General features: G+C 49.4%; 2 protein-coding genes across 3 annotated transcripts; one reads left to right on the top strand and one right to left on the bottom strand.

Annotated features, from left to right (window-relative positions):
* Positions 1–12,277: 12,277 nt before the first annotated feature.
* On the bottom strand, positions 12,278–12,971 carry LOC128726303 (uncharacterized protein KIAA1143 homolog). The gene is made up of 3 exons (XM_053820106.1): positions 12,867–12,971; positions 12,675–12,795; positions 12,278–12,606 (listed from the first exon to the last, which is right to left on the bottom strand). Exons 1-3 carry the CDS (start codon positions 12,969–12,971, stop codon positions 12,425–12,427), a joined length of 408 nt encoding a protein of 135 aa, XP_053676081.1. The 3' UTR covers positions 12,278–12,424.
* A 656-nt stretch (positions 12,972–13,627) lies between these two features.
* Positions 13,628–18,601, top strand: LOC128727182 (dosage compensation regulator). 2 transcript variants are annotated; one of them, XM_053821062.1, is made up of 5 exons: positions 13,628–14,205; positions 14,749–14,913; positions 14,985–16,516; positions 16,580–17,076; positions 17,155–18,601. In XM_053821062.1, exons 1-5 carry the CDS (start codon positions 13,628–13,630, stop codon positions 18,289–18,291), a joined length of 3,909 nt encoding a protein of 1,302 aa, XP_053677037.1. In that variant the 3' UTR covers positions 18,292–18,601. The 2 variants fall into 2 exon arrangements, with proteins under 2 accessions (XP_053677037.1, XP_053677035.1); XM_053821060.1 differs by having other exon boundaries at positions 14,749–14,922.
* Positions 18,602–18,741: the final 140 nt, after the last annotated feature.

Here is an 18,741-nt window from a genome sequence, read left to right as displayed (position 1 = left end):
TAATCGATTTATTGTCCTTTTTATCGTGCCGGGGGATATGTCATCCTTCCTGTTGTGAATCCTGGGACACACACACACACACACCAGCAGCTGCTGGATGAATGATCGCCCTTTTCTAGCCCTTTGTCGATTGTTATGCAGTCTGTAGAGGGTGGTTTTAGATGCAATAAGAAGAGTAGGGTGGAGAAAAAGAGAAAACCAAAAATGCAACGGAGTGCGCTTTGGATTTGTGAGAGAAAGAGAGACCATTTTTGGAGACCTATTTCGTAGGCTGGCGCTTGAATGGCTCTCGAACATTGGCGCAAACAAGACACACAAATACACACACACCACTAGTGGTCATTTTCCGATAGAAAACCAGGAAAAGAAACACAAAAAAAAACGGAATCCAAAGCCCGGAAATGAAGTGAAGAAAGGAACACAAACGCGTACTATCACACACCAACACAGCTGCTATTACGGGTAGGGAGGGTTGGGTAGGGGATTGAGCGGAGGTGCTCCCCTTGCCACCCTAATTATAAATCCTGCTCTCTTTCTCGATCCTCCCCTCCCCTTCTCCCTGCCCCACGTTTTCCGCTTTCACCATTAATTAATATAATTTTTCCGACCTCACACATTGGCTGCCCAAACCCGTGTGGAGAGGGGGAGAGGTTGAAAAGTGGTCACCCAAAGCCCCCTCCACGGTAGGGGTTGTGTTTCGGAAAACTAACTCACCCCCACGCGCGCGCGCGATTGCACACACTGGCGTTTTAAACTCACATACATACACGCCCACGCATGCAGGTGCAGAGACAAATGAACACAACACACGGTGGTGCCCACTAACGCCCACATACACATTAGCACCCTCTAAATCAACCCCAAATGCGCAATGCGAGCCCACCGATTGAGGCACACACCCAAGCACACAAAAATCCTGTGCCTCGTGTCTTCGTTGTCCCTAAGCCCTTTCTGGCTTTCTCGATCACACACACACAGAGGTCTGTGTATACCACCCCCACTGCCCCCCAGAAGTGAGTGCAGTAATTGCATTCGATGATTTGTTGGTTGATTAGCATCTTTTCACCAGCGAGAGCCTTTTGTCACACACGCGTGTGTTTGTGTGTGCCCAGGGCAGGAAAAAGGGGGTATATTGCAGCCCTTTTGAACACGCGTTCTGTTGTTAGTCATCAATCGTGGAGAATCGTGTCAGCTAAATCGCTGGCTTAAAGGGAGTGTGGATTGTGTGCGCCCTTTTCCCAAATCATCAACTCCTACTGCTGCTGCTGCTGCTGGGATGATGACTGGGGATAGGTTTGCAATAAAAAGAAAATGGCGCGTCTCACACAAGTATACAGCTTCCGATCGAAGTAGGCTGTAAAGCACGGATTGATTGCTGTACAAGTGGTACAATATCGGTTTTATTACACACTTCGTACAAAAAGCCCGTTCCGCGTGTCTGCTTTGTGTGGACACAACGCACCTTGGAAAACTTTCATCTTCAAAGGAGAGGTGAATATAGATTTTCCCACTCGAAGGGTCATTCACCCACGAGGAACTGGAAGAACTCTTCTTTCTGGGTGTTTTTGCTGCACACTGTTTTTTTTTGCGAAACCTACCAAAATGCGCAATGATTCACTTTACTCTTGAAAGTGCAAGGGTTTTTTTCGTTTTTTTAAATGCAAACCACACCTAAAGGATCAGAAAGATTACAAGAGACACCTCTCCCCTCCCCCCCCCCTCGTTTCTCCACCACCCATTAGCTTCAGCCATTTCATCTTAGTATGCCTCAATACTTCCTCCCCGTGGTCGTCTGACAGAGGAAAAAACCAATATGGCCGCCACCGCCACCGACTGACAACGGCGCCCCCCGCTCGCCACACACCATCCTCCCTCCTCGCCCCTCGGGTCCCTCCGACCATCATCATCATGGTGACGCAACACACAATAATGTTCGTTTTCTTCTTTGTATGGGAGGAACACAGGGTGCTACACGCACAGCAAGAGGGATGAAACCCCGCTACTAGCCTACCTGTTTCCTTACCCACCCCGTATTCGGCTGGCTGCCAAGGCAACGGGAGCCTATTTTGCATCGAAAAAGTTCATCCACTTGTGTCAAAAAAAAAAAAGAGCATGTCAATTTGTGAAGTAATACAAGAATTTTGCACATATGAAAGGCACATGAATAAGTATGCTCGTGCCACTGCATATAAAGCTGCCGGATGGTATCGAAATATTATAACTTCGCTTTGCAGCTATTTTTACCATCCCCCCCTGTGCAAGAGCAGCCAGGCCCAGAGGAGCCGTCATTCGACGAGTGTCCGCCAGAGGGCGCGCTTCAATCGAAGGTTGGCTCTAGGGCGCCCCCTCGGGTGTTTCAGCCCTTCTAGGATTGCTGATTTTGTCGATCCCAGTGCGTCTTTTTGAAGGAACCGCGTGTCGAACACCATATGATGGCCACGCTGAGCAGGAAGGGGAAATGCCCACAAATCGATCACATTTTCCTTCGCTAAAAGATGATCTTCCTTCTTGGGTAGCTTTTGGGCGGTTCCTGGGTTTGAACAAGGAGCCGTCTTCCTTTGGGAGGTCAAAAAGCCAGCCTGGCGTTGCCCAAAATGGCGTCGGGATTTTCCGCGTCCCTTTCTACCGTCCGTCAACGCCACCCACACCCCGACCCCCACACCAGCAGGACTGGCGGCGGCATTCTTTGTTCGTCCCTTTCGGAACCGGCGGTGGCTCCTTTGACTCGTGGGTTTGCTTCCACGACGAATCTCGCAACTTTTGGACACTGAATATAATCTTGAGCAACCCTGGAAGAAGAAGCCTCCGTCGTTTCCTGGCAGACCATCCCCCCTCGCTTCCCACAAACGCATCCCACAAGGAGCCTAGCTGGGAATGGGGGTGTTGTGGGTCGAGAGGAGCAAGGCGTACGCACACGCACACCAACTCACACACACACCAGTGGCCGGTGCGGGGAGTTATCTTTCCAAAATAACGGAGCAATAAGGGGAACAACAATAAAAAGTAAGAATAATAGCAATCCGAGCATGGCGCGCGCTCTCGAGGGCTTCTGAGCGGAGAGGAGGAGTGTGTGTGGGGAGAAGAGCAAAAACAACGAACTAAAATAAAAAAAATGTGTGTGCGCGAATCCCGCGTTTCAGACGAGAGATCGGACACACCAACCAAAAAACCCACCACCACCACCGGCATGGTGTATGTGTGACGCGCTGTACGTGTGCAAGAGCTTGGCGAGAAGAGAAGCGCAAAAGAGCGAGACGGCAGCAGCCGCGTGTGTGTGTGTGGCTGTGCGCACAAACTTCATTTTCAAACGATACGAAAACGGATCACACCACCAAGGGGGTGTAGAAAATGGTGGCGCGTGCGGTGGAAAGGGGGTTAGAGGATCGAAAAATGAGGATCAGGGAGGAAGGCCAGCCCACGGTGGTGGGAGGGTGTACGAGGGGTCATGAGGAGAGACGATGACGACGCAAGGCAGCCAGCCAAGGAAGCACGACGAGGTGCGGGATGCAAGAAGAGAGAGAGAGAGAGGGGAATAAACCGGGCGCACGAGGAATGAATAGAGGAGGATAGGGAGGCTGGTGGTGAAGGGCAAAAGAGAGTGAGGGACGAGTGGGGGAGGGAGAGAGGCGCCAAAAGGAGGAGTGGGAAAAGAGAATGACGAAGGGTAGCAGCAGCCGAAAGATAGGCGGTCAGGGGGACAACGGACGGAGGGAACCGGCCGGCGGCTGGTGATGAAGGGAGAGAGAGAGAGAGAGAGTAAGCGCGGGAGAGCAACACTCCGTCCAGGGCCAGAACGGGAGAGAGAGCGAGAGAGTGAGAGAGAACGAGAGCGCGTGGCTTTGTGAGAGGAAAATCGAAATCATTAGCAACACGCCAAAAGAGCGCTTGTCGTGTGTGTGTGTGTGTGTGGGAGAAAGAGAAGGTTGATGGAGAGACGAGAGAGCGAAAGAGAGAGAGAATGGTGGGACGGGAAATGGAAGGGCCACAGAAGGGCAGATGGGGGAGCTTGAGGGCGAGTGAGATGAGTTGAGCAAATCAACCGCTCTCTGGGCTTTTTTTGGATACCACCATGACGAAGGGACACACGGGCGGACGAGGGATGACGTTGAAATGATAGAAAGGAAAAAGGGGGGAAAAGGCACGGAGGAGACAGAGCAAGGAGCATTGGAATGGCAGTCACTGGCCGGGATGAGGGAGGACGACTCGCGAGAAGGGAGCCAAACCAAACCAAACCATCAAACGACTGATCGTGCATCAGGAGTGTAGAAGGGTGGAGGTATAGACAGGTGGAAAAGAAGCGAGGGAGGTGGTGGGCTGCGAACACTCAGAAAATGGCGCACAGACCATGATGACGAAGGACGGAAGAGGAGGGTGCGGTCCTGTCGTGTGGGGTGAGGAAGTGGGGCTTGTATTTCGTTGCAGGATGAAACGCGCGGGTCCAACCAAGGGGCCCCAAAGGAAGCTGGAAGGATGGAATGAAGGAGTGGGGAGAGGTTTGGAGAATTTGGAAAAAAGTTACCCACGAGTGAGACGCAAGGCGAATCGAGCATGGGGAAAAGACACGCACGCAACACAAGGATCAAAAGGATGAACTTAAAAACATATTCGATGGAAACAACAACCCGACCGAAAGTGGATGCATTTTCCCTGACGATAAAAAAAAGGTATTGGGATGAAAAACCCTCCGCGCTGTCAAGGAAGCTGAGCACAACAACAACAGTAACAAAGAGAACACCAAGCGAAAGTGCCAAATTCTCTTAGCAACAAAACAACAACACAAAAAAGAAGGTTGCTAAGCCAGCGGCTCTCCCGTCAGGGGGGCGTTACCGCGAAAAGAAGGTCATGGTTGCACTTTCTCCGATTAATGCACGCAATATCCCCGAAAACGATGAGGCGCGCGCGAGAGAATTGACCGCCCGCTCGGTGAATGTGAAATAAAACGCGAGCCACAACAAAGTAACCTCCTCCCGTGTCGCGTGTGTGTGTGGGAAGAAGAACGAACACCAGCTGACGAGGGACACAGTGTAAATGGCCCTTTCAGCTGCTAAATGAGCGTCGAGGTGGAGAAAAATGACAACGATACGACGTGCTTTTGGGTGGCGGCTTTGACCGATTAACCACACTACTACGAGAGCGATTAGTTAATGCTGGTGCTAAGAGAGGGCAGAATCCCACGACGCAGGCATATAAACGCAGCGCGTTCGACCGGCTGTCATTATCGGGCGCTCGCGTCTTTACCGCGTTGGAGCAGGCCATGGATGAACGGGGATTCGTTTTTCCTCTGCTATGTTTGATGCAACTCGACACAACGGCGTATCCTGCAAAGACCACGCCAGGATATCGTACTCTTCGTCTGGCTACTATGATCCGAGGATTCTGCGTTTGGTTTTAACGCAAACATTAGGTGCGCTGCAAATAAACAAAGCGCTGTGTCAAACGTCGCATCGCTAGGGATGCGTTCTAATGGACCCGAAAAAAGAGGAAAAACGCACCCCTGGGATGTTGTTTTTTGGGAATCCGTTCGAGATGTAGAACCGATTGTGCATTGGAGGCTTCCAATGGCAAAGAAGTCAAAAACCGTCGTCGCGGAGCCATTTGGTAAGTGACGGGGAACAAGTGGGGAAGATGCGTTTTTTTGCCTCCTTTAACGCACTGTTGTTCAAACTAACACCATGACATACCCACCCCGTGTGGCCCCAACGTCGAGAGGAGAATGGTGACGAAACAGTGTTCGCTATGAAACACAACACAAAAAAAACGCATGACGATGTAAAGCCTGCGTGAGCGTGTGCGTGTGTGTGCATTTGTAGTATACAAAAGTTGTGCAAGTGTGCGTGTGCATGCCCGTAATTTAGATTCCCCATTCCCAACCCCTATTTCACCACCCCACACCCACAATTCCCTTTGCCAACGAAAGCCTAACCTAAGCTACACCTCCCTCCCTATGCCTGCGCGCCTCTTCCATCATCATCAATTCTGCACCACTCCCTCCCAACCCACTCTCCTCCCATCCTAAGCTTGGGGATCTCTCCTTGCGTAGCCGTTTTTCTACGCGTCTGTGCGTCGCGCAGAAGTTGGAAAATACTAAAAACTTTTTTGTTTGCTGCTGCTGCTGCTGCTAGTGTGAGCTGCTTAGGCGCGCAAGAGCTTCTGGTTGTGCACGAGCGCACGAGAGTGTTGGTGTGTGTGTGCACGTACACACACCAACATACAAGGGGGCGAAGTAACGAATCAACAACGAATGAAGGTTTGTGAAGGGGTGAGGGTGTGCGCCGGTGGTGGCGAAGGCGCTGAGGGGTGGCATGTGATAGCAAAAGCAACCCTTGGGCGAAGGGAGGCTGACGGGGTGCAGGCGGTATGTGGGTGGGTGGTGGGCACAACACGCCAACCCCGCAGCACAAGAGAAAATGAGAGAAACAAAGACAGAGAGAGAGAGAGAAGGAATGGCGCACAACGAGCACACAACACCGCGGCGGCACCGGGTGGGTTTTGGGCTCGGGTGAAGCAACGCGCAACGGAAGAAAAACGGGGTGGCGACAGGAAGAAAGGAAACCCGACGATGAAGAGGAACGCACGGAGGTGGATGAGAGAAGGTGAATGACAGCGCGGTAAGGAGCAGAACTCGGCCGGGGTACGCGGTGAATGTCACCCAACGCGATTACAGGAGCTGCTGCTGCTGCTGCTTGTGGGGCTGACTTGGCGGGTGAGGTGGTCACGAACAAGGACCAACCAGGAGGTGGGAGCTTCTCTTCCACCGGCTCAATCACCCTCTTTCTCTCACTTTCTCTCCCTCTCTCTCTCTTTGTCAAGGGTCCGGAAAATGTAAGTGAAAAGCGAAGGTTGGGAGGGTGTTGGGCATGGAGCGAACTGAAATGCTCAAATAAACCCGAGGTTTTGAGAGCTCCAAAACAGGTGGAGCGAAATTGGACTATTTGAACTAGTTATAATCGATCTAGGATGTGGCAGAGATACAAGGATTTTGGAAGAATCCTGATCAAAAGTACCGTTACCGATATCCTGCGTTGAAGCTACTTATTCTCACCGAAGATGCATTAAATGAACACAAAGAACAGTGAGAAATGCGAAACGCCTTCCGACGACTGCCGGATGAGCAAGAGTGCATATAATTAACGTGTGTGAATCATCGGAAAATTACCCAACCAAACGTAAGCCACAATGACGGAGATAAACAATCAGGGCGCATTACATTAGGCTCTTCTATAAGATTGCCGAGCATATCCTTTTGGTGGAGCTTTTCGTAACAATTAACGTCCTGATCCATCGCACGATGTTCGAACCTGTAATCAAAAGGACGAACGGGATTTATTCGCATTCCATGATTACATAACGAACAGCGGTGCATCTGAGGATTCCACCACACGCGGTCTCTGGCCGATGGTGTCCTACATTAGCGCTCTGGCATTGACCTTTACCGAACATTTGGTTTCCCTGCCGGCATATCCCGGTTTTAGAAGTCATAAAACAAAATATACACCAGTAATTAACGTCCTCCCTTCAACGACAGATCGCTTTCGACCGTTTCCATCGGATGCGGATCCACGCCAATACAACGCCCGGTTGCGAGTCTTACTAAAGCTCATGGAAGAACACCGGCAAGAATGGAGCAATCTGAGAGAAGGAGAGGCTTAGCTGTTGAGATCGATCTTCGTTCTCGCACGGACAGCTTTGCATCCGAGGCTGGTGCGTTTTGCGTTTCTAAAATTCGTTTTTCGTTGCCATTCGCATTCGCAGTTTTCTGTTCTTCTCTTTCGTTACGTCTTTCGGTATTTGGCAGGTAATTTTAATTTTGCCAATTTCTTCTACCTACGTCGATACTTTTTGTGTTCGCATCTGTCCATGGGCTTTTTCCGTTTAATATTACTGCCGAAAATTTTTATTCCAACAACTGGCTTTACCCGCAGGACTTAACCCTGTTTTATGCTTTCATTTTCAGTGATCCTCTACCAGTTGGTGACCGAGTCGATAGGATCCTCGCTAAAGGACTCGCTTGTGCGACTTGCAGGAGAACTCTGCAGTTTTAACAATAATTCTTAGCTCTAGCTAAGCCAGTGTTGGGCAAACCCATGCGTTCCATTGGTCTTCGCGTGGTAGAGATCTTCAACACATAGTGTTGAAAAAAAAAGAAATATTTCAGTTACATGGCGTCAAACAGAATGTATATCACTGAATGCGAGAAGGGGGATACACCCAAAGAAGCTTCGATTGCTTTCGACAGAAAGAAGAAAAAGGAGTACAAGTAGAAAAGCTCATCTATTGTGTGCCCTGTGATTGTTTAAGCAGGTATGTCAAACTCTCAATTCATTTATGAGTCCCTTTTCACTATGCCACTAAAGCTCCCTCAGCTTATCTTTATATATACCGTCCAGCTCTTCTGAACTGGATAACCGACATTCGCTGTGATACATTTAGCCTATGTCGATATTTTCATTGAGAGAGGGTCAAACTTATAGTTTGGCTTTTTCTAATATATTTGATTGCACACGCCCTGATGCAGCCATTGTAAAATAAAATATGGTCAGCATAGTAAGCCATGCCGGGAGCCACATGCTACCAGTTTGACAAACCTGCATTAGAGCATCGTGGCCCCTCGTGCTTAGTCAGTGCTGCCAACCAGCGTAAAAGGATGGGAAAAAAACGAATTTCTTGTGGCATCTGCCAACACTGCATGACGCAGACGACTACGTCCCTAAATGGGTATGGGAAAGACGGAAAACAAGAATACTCACTTGGTTTGGGTTGCTGTTGTTTGATGGCTGGGTGTTTGTAAACGTGAAAATAAATCCGCAAAATCAAATGCGAACTGCTGAATCGTCGAATGCGGTTAACGAGGTACGTTGACCATCAGCTGCACACGGTAAAGCGGGGGAAAGAAAAGAAAACTTCCTGTGAATAAATGCACTTGTCCGTGGGCTTTAGGGAGCGAAAAAAAAACGTTGCACGACCAGTACGGACGAGATACAGGTACGCGAGGACACCATCGCGTTGTGACGGGGATCGAATTGAACCAACATTGAACATTGAAAAAAAATTACTTAAATTAATTTCATTGCTGACGATGTGATTTCACACTAAGAAAAGCAAGGAACATCATAATTCTCGCATTTTCGCGTGAAAGGGGGTCGCGCCATGCCACAATACACCGCTGTGAGGTGAAACAGCAGCACATGCAACGGCGTACCAAGCGCATAAGCGAGAGGGATGATTTTGAATGAACGAACCACCCTTAAAAGCCGCTTGTTCCAACGCACCACACAAACGCACGCAAAAGGGCGGCGCGAGTACTATGGCCGACACACCACCACACGGTCGTTCAAGCAACCAAAAAAAAAGCAGAAAAAAAAACAGCACGCTGACGGTGAGATACAACCCGTAAACAAACCGCCGTATGCGCCTACTTGGATCTCTCTTCTCGCGGATGCGCTGCCCTTAGCGCCGTAGGGTGGCGCGTTTGGTCGTCCGAAAAGCGTACACGCTGCTGCTGCTGCTCTCCGGCAGCTGTGTGTTTCGCGTGCCGCCTTTTGCGACAGAAACTCGCACGGACACGGACGCGCGAATCAATATCACATGGTACCTCGCGATGGTGTCGCTAATCGCGCGACCGCCGGTCTAACGCACACCAGTTTTCGTTTGTTTTCAAAGATGCACTCTTTGACAGGCTGGCGCGGTTGCTCGCGCGCGCTGATTTCCTCGCGTCAATTCGTTCCGCTGTCACGCGGTTCGATGGGTCACACGCACTTTTCGCAGGCTTCGACGCTGCGAGAGGTTTTGTGTTTTTTTTGTTGTCTTGCTTTGCCGGTCGAACATCAACTCAGCTGATGGGGATTGTTATTGTGCGTGGAAAGTCGTGGAAAATTGTCCCATGAGACACACCGAAGCCTTTAGGAGAGTGTTTTGTTTTTCCGCAATCACATCCGGGAAAGGAGCGGATTCCTGCTCTTCGATTGCTGCCACTCCGCCGCCATGTTGAATTTGGTCGGAAAATATTCGCGCTCTACCCACCGTCCGCCCGCCCGCCCTCCACCCTGGCCGTTCACTGTGCCGCGTTCGCTTTCCACACGCCCTCCTGCCTTCTTTCCCTTCCTAGCCAACCGTCCTGCGCAACCACCCCCCTTCCGGGCCGACCGTACTTTGTGTAGAGGGCCAGCAAAAGTAACGGGGAAAAACAACATGAAAAACAAAACCCATCGGTCGTGGCTTTCCGGGCGAGCATACATACACACACACAAGCTCGCGCGCGCGCTTCGTATCGCTATACGCACGCACACAGATTACTTGCTTTCCCGCCTCCCTTTGGTTCCCTCGTACCCTACGGCTCCCGCTCGAGCCCTTTCCCAACTGCTTCGCTTGCCCGCAGCCGCATGTATCACTTCTTTGGGCCCACACACAGCACACAGTGCGGCACAAACACGCACTCATACACACGCACACACACACTGGCTACGTTTTCTCTCTCTCTTCTCTCGCGTTCGCTCTCCTTCCCGTTCACGACGAACGGCGTGACACTCTGAATGCGGCGTGCTCCTTTCTCTCGGGTAATATATTTTTCTTCATCTCTTTTTCTAAGTGCACACCAAGCACACGTACACCGCCATTTGCACTTCGTTCGGATTTCCGTCCACCGCTGCCTCCGCAGCCAGCTAGATAGATGAACGGTGAGCGCGAGTGAGGCGGGAGGGAGGGGGGGTTTCACCATCTAACGCTCCCTTCGATGATCGTGACCGGGCGGGGTAGAGGGTGGGTGCGGTGGTGCTACAACATCGCCTACTATTCAACGATAGATTGGGCCGCCCGTGTTCCTCTATTTCTGCGAATCATGCACCGCGCGACACACACAGCCACACACACACACGCACGGTCGCGCGTGAAGATCTACACGCACGCTTTTTCTTTCACACCGGGCTTGTGCGAACATCATCGATTGTATGCATAATCAGCGCTATTTCAAAACGAGCACACACGAAAGCGGTCGCGTAGATCCAAACAAAATTCGCCCATTCAACGCGGCACTTGCGCTAGTGCGCGTGGGGAACGGCACCACGCGAAGAACAGAAGCACGCGAAACCAATCCGGAAAGGATGTTTTTTTTGGTGGGAGCGTTTAAATCAGCTTCTTGCGTTACCTATGCACATTGCTGGTTCTCAGATGTAAAGCGTTTTTCCTGTTGTTCGCCGCCAGGTATCTACGCACGCAGGACACGGACGAACGCGTGGCTACTCTGACGGTCGGCTCCAAACAAATGAGAGAGATTTTGCGGTGTATGTCCGCTCAGCGCGAGCGCCACTAACACCAACTGCCAGGCTGGCTTGCGTTATCCGCGCGCCGTTTATGCATACCCCGACTCGAGTTCTACACTACTTTGTTGCGGCTTGAATGCATGAAATAAAACTCGTTCACGAATGCACGCCAAATCGAGGCACTACGTAAACCCCCGCAGTAGTTGTTTGGGCGATAAAACGATTAATGGAAAATATCAGCTCTTTCTTAGTGTAGTATTGTTCGTCAATTTCAAAACGACAGTACCGTTCAAGAGTTCTAGAGAATGATATAAACCGCTTGAGTTAACGCCACCGATGAATTGAGAGAAGAGAGAGAGGAAAGCGAAGCAGCGCGCGATCGTGAGAGAATTGGAGAGACGCATGAGAGCTACCATAAGGCGGTAAAAGGTACGGTCAACGCGTGGCGTTCGCGGAACGTTGACGGAAGATCTACGATTTCGGCGGTGGAAACGAGATGGAAGTACAGCGTATGGGAAGGGGCGGAGGTGAGCGGAGGAAGACTTTTCTTCAATGGTATCGAAAATCGAAATATTCCCCCGAAATGACACATTTTCTCAAGCCAGCCCGTTTCAACTTTTCACTTAGCCGGCTTTTTCCGGGCTCACTGGCGCGCCGCACACACCTGATACTGGATCTTGTTTGCGTTGACCGTAGCTTAACCAAGCACCTAGTGCTTTTCACTCCGTGGACAGATCTTGCTGATTTTGACGATGATTCAATGACGTTTTTGATGACACTGCCAGGACTTCATCGTAGGTCTGCCTTGACTACACTAAATGTAAAATGGCGTCCGCAAAGCACGGGTCGGTGTTGGATGGGTTGTGGGGTAGGGTGGGACCGGCGAGGTGAGGGACGCAACACGATCTCTTTCGCACATTCTTCTCGCCATCTCTCTTCCAAACGATGTTGGTTCGAGTATCTATATTATCTCATCTAAAACATATTAGTCGTTAGATAATTACATGGTTTCCTTTGTTGGTTAAAATGTCGATTTATTCCAAATTATGTACATCATGGAAAGCTTTGTCAAGTAACCGAACATCAACGATCGGTTTGTGGTGATTTTACAAATGAATGACGATACTTATATAAAATCTCAGCATTCAAAAGCACGCTTTGTTCTTCTGCTAGTTATCTTCCTCATCCTCGTCGTTGAATGATAGTTTACTTTTTTCTTGCTTTTGTTTTGCCTTTTTAGCTTTCTTCTCTTCAGATTTGATCTTAGGTTTCGGTTCATCCTTTTCCGATTTAGATTTCTTTGACTTAAAAACGATTTTTTGACTGAGATCGGCCGGTTTCTCACTCTCCTCTGAAAGTGCGGACATACGTTGAAGAACCCCGGTACCAGGTTTTACAACAACATTGTTTTATACTTACCTTTGAATGCTTTCTCGGCTTCTGCTTCCGTAAGATCTCCTTCCTTGATCACCACTACTTGCGGCTTTTCATCATCCTTTTCCTCATCATCTGAGTCATCGAAATTTTCGATTGCCCTTCGCTATAAGAACGTTGTAGGGTTAACATAATCCCGAGAGGTCCTGGCGCAATGTGCCGTGCGTTAATAACTACCTTATCGTCTATCGACGGTCCCTCTTTGTATCCGATATCTGCTTTCATTTTTTTAAGAAAATTCGGCTCTTCAGGTTTGATAAAAGCCACATTTCTTTTAGACATATTCGGTTATTTGTTGGCTGGACGTTTGATTCAAATTAAACGTTTGTTTCTCTTGTGTTGAGAATCGCAACTCTTATTGCCGCGAAAACAGATACAGCTGTTCAAAGATATAGAAAACATAACAAACCATCAGCTGACAACAATAGTGACATCTCACGTCACGGGCATCGCACAGTGATCGCGTTATTCCCCTGTTTTGTCTGATTTAAATGAAAATTTTCATACAACCATCAATTTAATACCCGGAAAACAAGCATGCTTTCAATTAAGTTTTTCTTAAATTTTAGATAGAACAATTAAATACGAAAAAGAACAGTTCAGAAAGCTCAATGAGCATACATCATCTGGATTCATGAAGTCCAAAACATAAACAAACGTTAAATTTTCACTTTGACAAAACGGCACTGGATTTTGTTAGATTGCTAGGATACGCTATTTGGGAAACAGTTTCTCAATCTAAAAATAATATAATACCCTTTCAAAAACCGTATAATTGTGGAAAAGAGAATTTGTTTCGTAGTTCGCTCAATTGTGCATTAAAGCTTGATCTTTTCAAGGGGCACCAAGGTGTGAACTGAGCATTGCTAATCGATCTCGTTTGGGCAGCAGCACAGGAAGCTAGATAACAGGCCTTAATCTACAGCTACAGGATGTCGATGGATATCAAATCGTTCTTGAACACCTGGTGCCAAAAGATTGGTGTCGAACCGTCGTACGAGGTGCGCCCGACCGGACCTAAGCACCGGCAACGTTTTCTCTGCGAGGTGCGCGTGTCGGGTGTCGATTATGTCGGTGCCGGTAACTCTACGAACAAGAAAGACTCCGAGAAAAATGCATCTCGCGATTTCGTCAACTATCTCGTGCGATTGGGGAAAGTCCCAGAGTCTACGGTGCCGCAAGATACGACCGGTCAATCCTCTGGCAACAGCAACAATGCCCCAGGTGACCAGGACGGTTCATCGACATCGAAGGAGCGATCGGGAACGACAAACATCTTCATGAAGGGATTCGTTCCGCAGGACCTTGGCCAGGCGTATCGACCATACATTCCCTCGAAGGAGGATATTAAGCGCGAGCAAGATAACATGGAAGCGGCTGAGTCGCTGGATGTTAATGCATCTATTCATGGCAATTGGACGATTGAAAATGCGAAATCCAAACTAAATCAATGGTTGCAGCATCACAAAATAAAGGCCGAATTTAAGTACACAGCAATTGGACCGGAACACGCCAAGTAAGTACATCGTCCAGCTATTGCTTAGATTGTGCATGGTATTACAATCTTATTTCTATCAGTTTCAACTCTGGAAGTTGGTAGAAATGAGCTTGAAATTGCTGTTAGTAGACTAGACCGAATAGAATCACAAAATGCAGGCCTGAGGGTACAGTTTCGAATCATCACAAGCTGAAATGAAAAAAAGTCTGTGGATAGATGATCCCGACCTAATGTAAGAACCGTGGTGTACAATAGCTTATGGAACAATCATTCGCAAAGTTGATGCAACTGATCATAGGATCGGTTTGTAAATGATGGTTCCAAATGCAAAAATAACCTAGATCGAGTTTACTGATCGGCTAGTAATTCGCTTCTTTTCCTCATTATTGGAACACGTAACAAAGAAGGAATCTAATTCACACCTGAACTGCTGGCTTCGAGATGATTTGAAAAAGTACTCCACAGGCTTGCTCTGGATGTAAGATCTATTGGGGTAAGTCCGGATGGGTCATAGCTGTTTGCTGTATTAACTGGTATTATTCTTGTCGTTTCGTCGAGCAGAAGTTTTATAGCTGAAATGACCGTTTACGCCAAGCAGCTTAACCGTTCAATCACGGGCCGGGAGTCCGGTTCGAATAAGCAATCGGCGAGTAAGTCCTGTGCTCTGTCACTCATACGGCAGCTGTATCACTTGGGTGTTATCGAGGCGTACACCGGGTCGTTGAAGTGCCCTACGTAAGTATATTAAAGAAATACGACCCCGAAACAATCTATCTTATTTTACCTTCATTGCGCAGAACCTCGGAACAAATGACGGCGTATCCGGTTTCTATTTCAAATGCGCTAGCGCAGCGTATTCACGATATTCTGTTGGACCTCGAAATTAAACCGATTAAAGTGGATAAAACTGCGAAGCTATTGGATGCGGTGAACTTGATGCATCCCTTAGACGACGTGCACATTAAGCCGCAGACGACGAATATGATGCAACCGGCCTCGGTAATATCGTGGTCACCGCCGCAGCCCAATTGGAACCCCTGGCTTGGCTGTAACATCGATGAGGGCTACCTCTCCACGGCGACACTCGATCAGTTGAGTGATGATTTGCTGGGCGAGTACCGCGGGCGACTCAAGGAAGATAAGCAATTGCAGAATAGTTTCCAGACGCGCGAAAAGCTTCCGATTGCGGCCATGCGCAAACAAATAATGCAAGCGGTGAACGACAACCCGGTGGTGCTGATCCGAGGCAAGACAGGCTGCGGCAAGACTACGCAGATCGCGCAGTTCATCTTGGAGGATTACATAAACTCCGGACAGGGCGCATACTGCAACGTGTGCGTTACGCAGCCACGTCGGATTAGCGCCATTAGTGTGTCGGAGCGCATCGCAAATGAGCGTTGCGAGAACCTGGGCGTATCGGTGGGCTATTCCGTGCGGTTTGATTCCGTGTTGCCGCGACCGTTCGGCTCGATACTGTTCTGCACGATAGGCGTGTTGCTGCGGAAGCTGGAAGGTGGCCTGCGTGGCGTGTCGCACGTGATTGTGGACGAAATTCACGAGCGTGACGTGAACAGCGACTTCATTTTGGTCGTTTTGCGCGATATGGTTCATACGTACCCGGACCTGCGCGTAATACTGATGTCGGCCACCATCGACACGACGCTTTTCACGAACTACTTCGGTGACTGTCCGGTGTTGGAGGTTCCGGGCCGAACGTTCCCCGTGGAGCAGCTGTATTTAGAGGACTGCATCGAGCTGCTTAACTTCATGCCCGCGCCAACCGAACCGTGTCAGAATGGTTCACGACGCAAGCGCAACAAAGACGGTGATGATGGCGGTGAAGGCGATGGAGCTGCCGGTGATGATAATCCGGATAACGTCAACATGAACAAGGTGATTGACGAGTCGAAGTACTCTGCCCAGACGAAGCAAGCCATGGGTATGTTGCTCGAGTCGGACACACCGTTCGAGCTGATTGATGCGCTGATCGAGTACATCGATCGAGAGGGCCGGCCAGGGGCTGTGCTCGTATTTCTTGCCGGCTGGAACATGATCTTTGCGCTCATGCGGCATCTGCAAACGCGCTCAAACTTGATTGTATTGCCACTGCACTCGCAGTTACCGCGAGAGGACCAGCGCAAAGTGTTCGACCATTACGGACAGCGCCGGAAGGTGATTTTGTCGACCAACATTGCTGAGACGTCTATTACGATCGATGATATCGTATACGTTATCGATACTTGCAAGGCGCGCATGAAGTTGTTTACCTCGCACAATAACATGACGAATTACGCTACCGTGTGGGCTGCCCGTACGAATCTGGAACAGCGTAAGTGTGGTAGAAATAAGAAAGGCCTCACACTTGATTATTAATTGTGTCCGTTGTTTATAGGTAAAGGACGTGCCGGTCGTGTTAGTCCCGGAATGTGCTTCACTTTGTGCTCCCGGGCGCGCTTTGCGAGGCTCGAGGAGAACCTCACACCGGAGATGTTCCGCACGCCGTTGCATGAGCTCGCTCTCAGTATCAAACTATTGCGGTTGGGTGCCATTGGTAAGTTCTTATCGAAAGCGATTGAACCGCCTCCGCTCGATGCGGTGATCGAAGCGGAAGTTCTGCTGAAGGAAATGCGATGTCTCGATGAAAACGAGCAACTTACACCGTTCGGAAGAATCCTTGCTCGTCTGCCGATCGAGCCACGCCTCGGAAAGATGATGGTTCTGAGCACGCTGTTCGGTCTGTGTGACCCGGTATCGACCATGGCCGCTTATTCTGGGACCTTTTCGGAGATCTTCTTGCTGGACATGGGTCAGCGACGGCTGCTGAACCATCAAAAGGCCCTCAGTGGAGTAACGTGCTCGGATTACGTGGCCATGCTGACAGCTTATCAGGTTGGTTGTGGCGAATTCGTCAAACAAGCTAAACAAGATAAACAGTTAAACTGTCACGCTTCCTTTTTCACTTTCTAGATGTGGGGCAGCAAGAGGGCCATTAGCGAGGAAGCGGAAATCCGCTTCTGCGAGTGGAAAGGCCTACAGGTGCCGACTCTACGCACAATCGCCGAAGCCAAGAAGCAGCTGGTGGAAAACCTTAGCCTCGTTGGGTTCCCGCAGGACACCATGCTACCATGCCGGTTTGATGCCGAGGATCCCGATCGGGACCTACAGATGGCGATGGCGTTGCTGTGCGTGGGTCTCTACCCGAACGTGTGTCTCCACAAGGAAAAGCGTCGTGTGCTGACGACGGAATCGAAAGCCGCTCTGATCCACAAAACGTCGGTCAACTGCAGTAATATGCCGACGAGCTACCCTTATCCGTTCTTCGTGTTCGGGGAGAAAATACGCACCAAAGCCGTGTCCTGCAAGCAGATGTCCATGGTCACGCCAATCCATTTGCTGCTCTTTGGCTGCAAGAAAGTCGAATGGATCAACGGATCGGTGCGGATTGACAACTGGTTGAACCTGGAAATGGACCCGTGCGATGCTGCCATGATACTTGCGTTGCGGCCCTGTTTGCAAGATTTGCTGGTGCGCATCTCGGAAAACCCGGAGGACGTCAGTACGCTTGAGCCAAAGTTCGTGGCGATGTTGAACGTGGTTAAGGAATTGTGTACTTTTTCGTCTGGCGATTATAATATTTCACGACCGCAACGGTCATCCTTCGACCAGGAGAGACATAACCAGTCGAAGATGCCGCGTATGAGCGAAGGCGGAAATATGGGCTACAGTGGTGGTGGTGGAGATGCGGATGGGTATGGAGACAATCGATCCTTCCGACCATCCCATGGTGGCGGTATGCAATTTGGCGGGAACAATCGTTTCCGAGGTGGCGGCGGTGGGAACAATTTTAGGTCGGGTTTTAGACCTAACCAGCCGGAAGGCAACCGTATGCCAGACAACCGCGGAAACTTCCGGTATTTCAACCAGGGAGGAGACAATCCCGGTAATCAGTACATGGGAGCAGGGCAAGAGAGAAGCCAGTTCGATGGTCCGAACATGGGAGGACGTCAAGAGGGCTATAGAGGACAGTATGGTAGTGGTGATGGTAACCGTGGCGGGTATGGCGGGGGTGGTAATAATTTCGGTCGCGGGATGGGCAGATGGTGAATCTTCAGAAATCTCCAATAGTACAAAACGATGAAATATTCCCAGCCAGCTGTCTAGGGATTGACGGTCTAGGCATTTGAAATTATATAGAATAAGCACCTGCATACTATGTATGATGAGTTATTACGATTAAAGAATATGCCCCTTAATAAATGTGTAGTACTTTGAAAGAAAGTTCCTTATTCATTCAAACGAGGACTAAATCTACAGTTAGCTAAATTTAAACGCACTCGATTATCCGGCTTGCGCCTGAATGTATGCAATATTAATGTGTGTAAAATTTCTACGTATCTGGGAAAATAAAGTGAACATTTGCTGCACCAAACACAAGAAACGCATTTTGTTCTTTAACACTACAATAAGTTGCCTTTATTGATTTGCTTATACATGGTTCCAGCTCGGATCGTTCGTATAATAAGCACGCTTTTCCGGCGCCTTCCTATTGCTTGC

The sequence above is a fragment of the Anopheles nili genome, chromosome 3 (genome assembly GCF_943737925.1).
Source record: "Anopheles nili chromosome 3, idAnoNiliSN_F5_01, whole genome shotgun sequence".
Lineage (NCBI taxonomy): Eukaryota > Metazoa > Arthropoda > Insecta > Diptera > Culicidae > Anopheles > Anopheles nili.
The sequence above is the reverse complement of the archived record's forward strand: the minus strand, read 5'-3'. Positions and strand labels throughout refer to the sequence as shown.

Coding starts and splice junctions, on each gene's coding strand:
- LOC128726303 (XM_053820106.1), bottom strand. CDS start 12,971: ATGTCTAAAAGAAATGTGGCTTTTATCAAACCTGAAGAGCCGAATTTT. Junction 12,796..12,866: donor GACCGTCGATAGACGATAAG/GTAGTTATTAAC, acceptor ACGTTCTTATAG/CGAAGGGCAATCGAAAATTT. Junction 12,607..12,674: donor AGCCGAGAAAGCATTCAAAG/GTAAGTATAAAA, acceptor CCGCACTTTCAG/AGGAGAGTGAGAAACCGGCC.
- LOC128727182 (XM_053821060.1), top strand. CDS start 13,628: ATGGATATCAAATCGTTCTTGAACACCTGGTGCCAAAAGATTGGTGTC. Junction 14,923..14,984: donor GGGTCGTTGAAGTGCCCTAC/GTAAGTATATTA, acceptor TTCATTGCGCAG/AACCTCGGAACAAATGACGG. Junction 16,517..16,579: donor CCGTACGAATCTGGAACAGC/GTAAGTGTGGTA, acceptor CGTTGTTTATAG/GTAAAGGACGTGCCGGTCGT.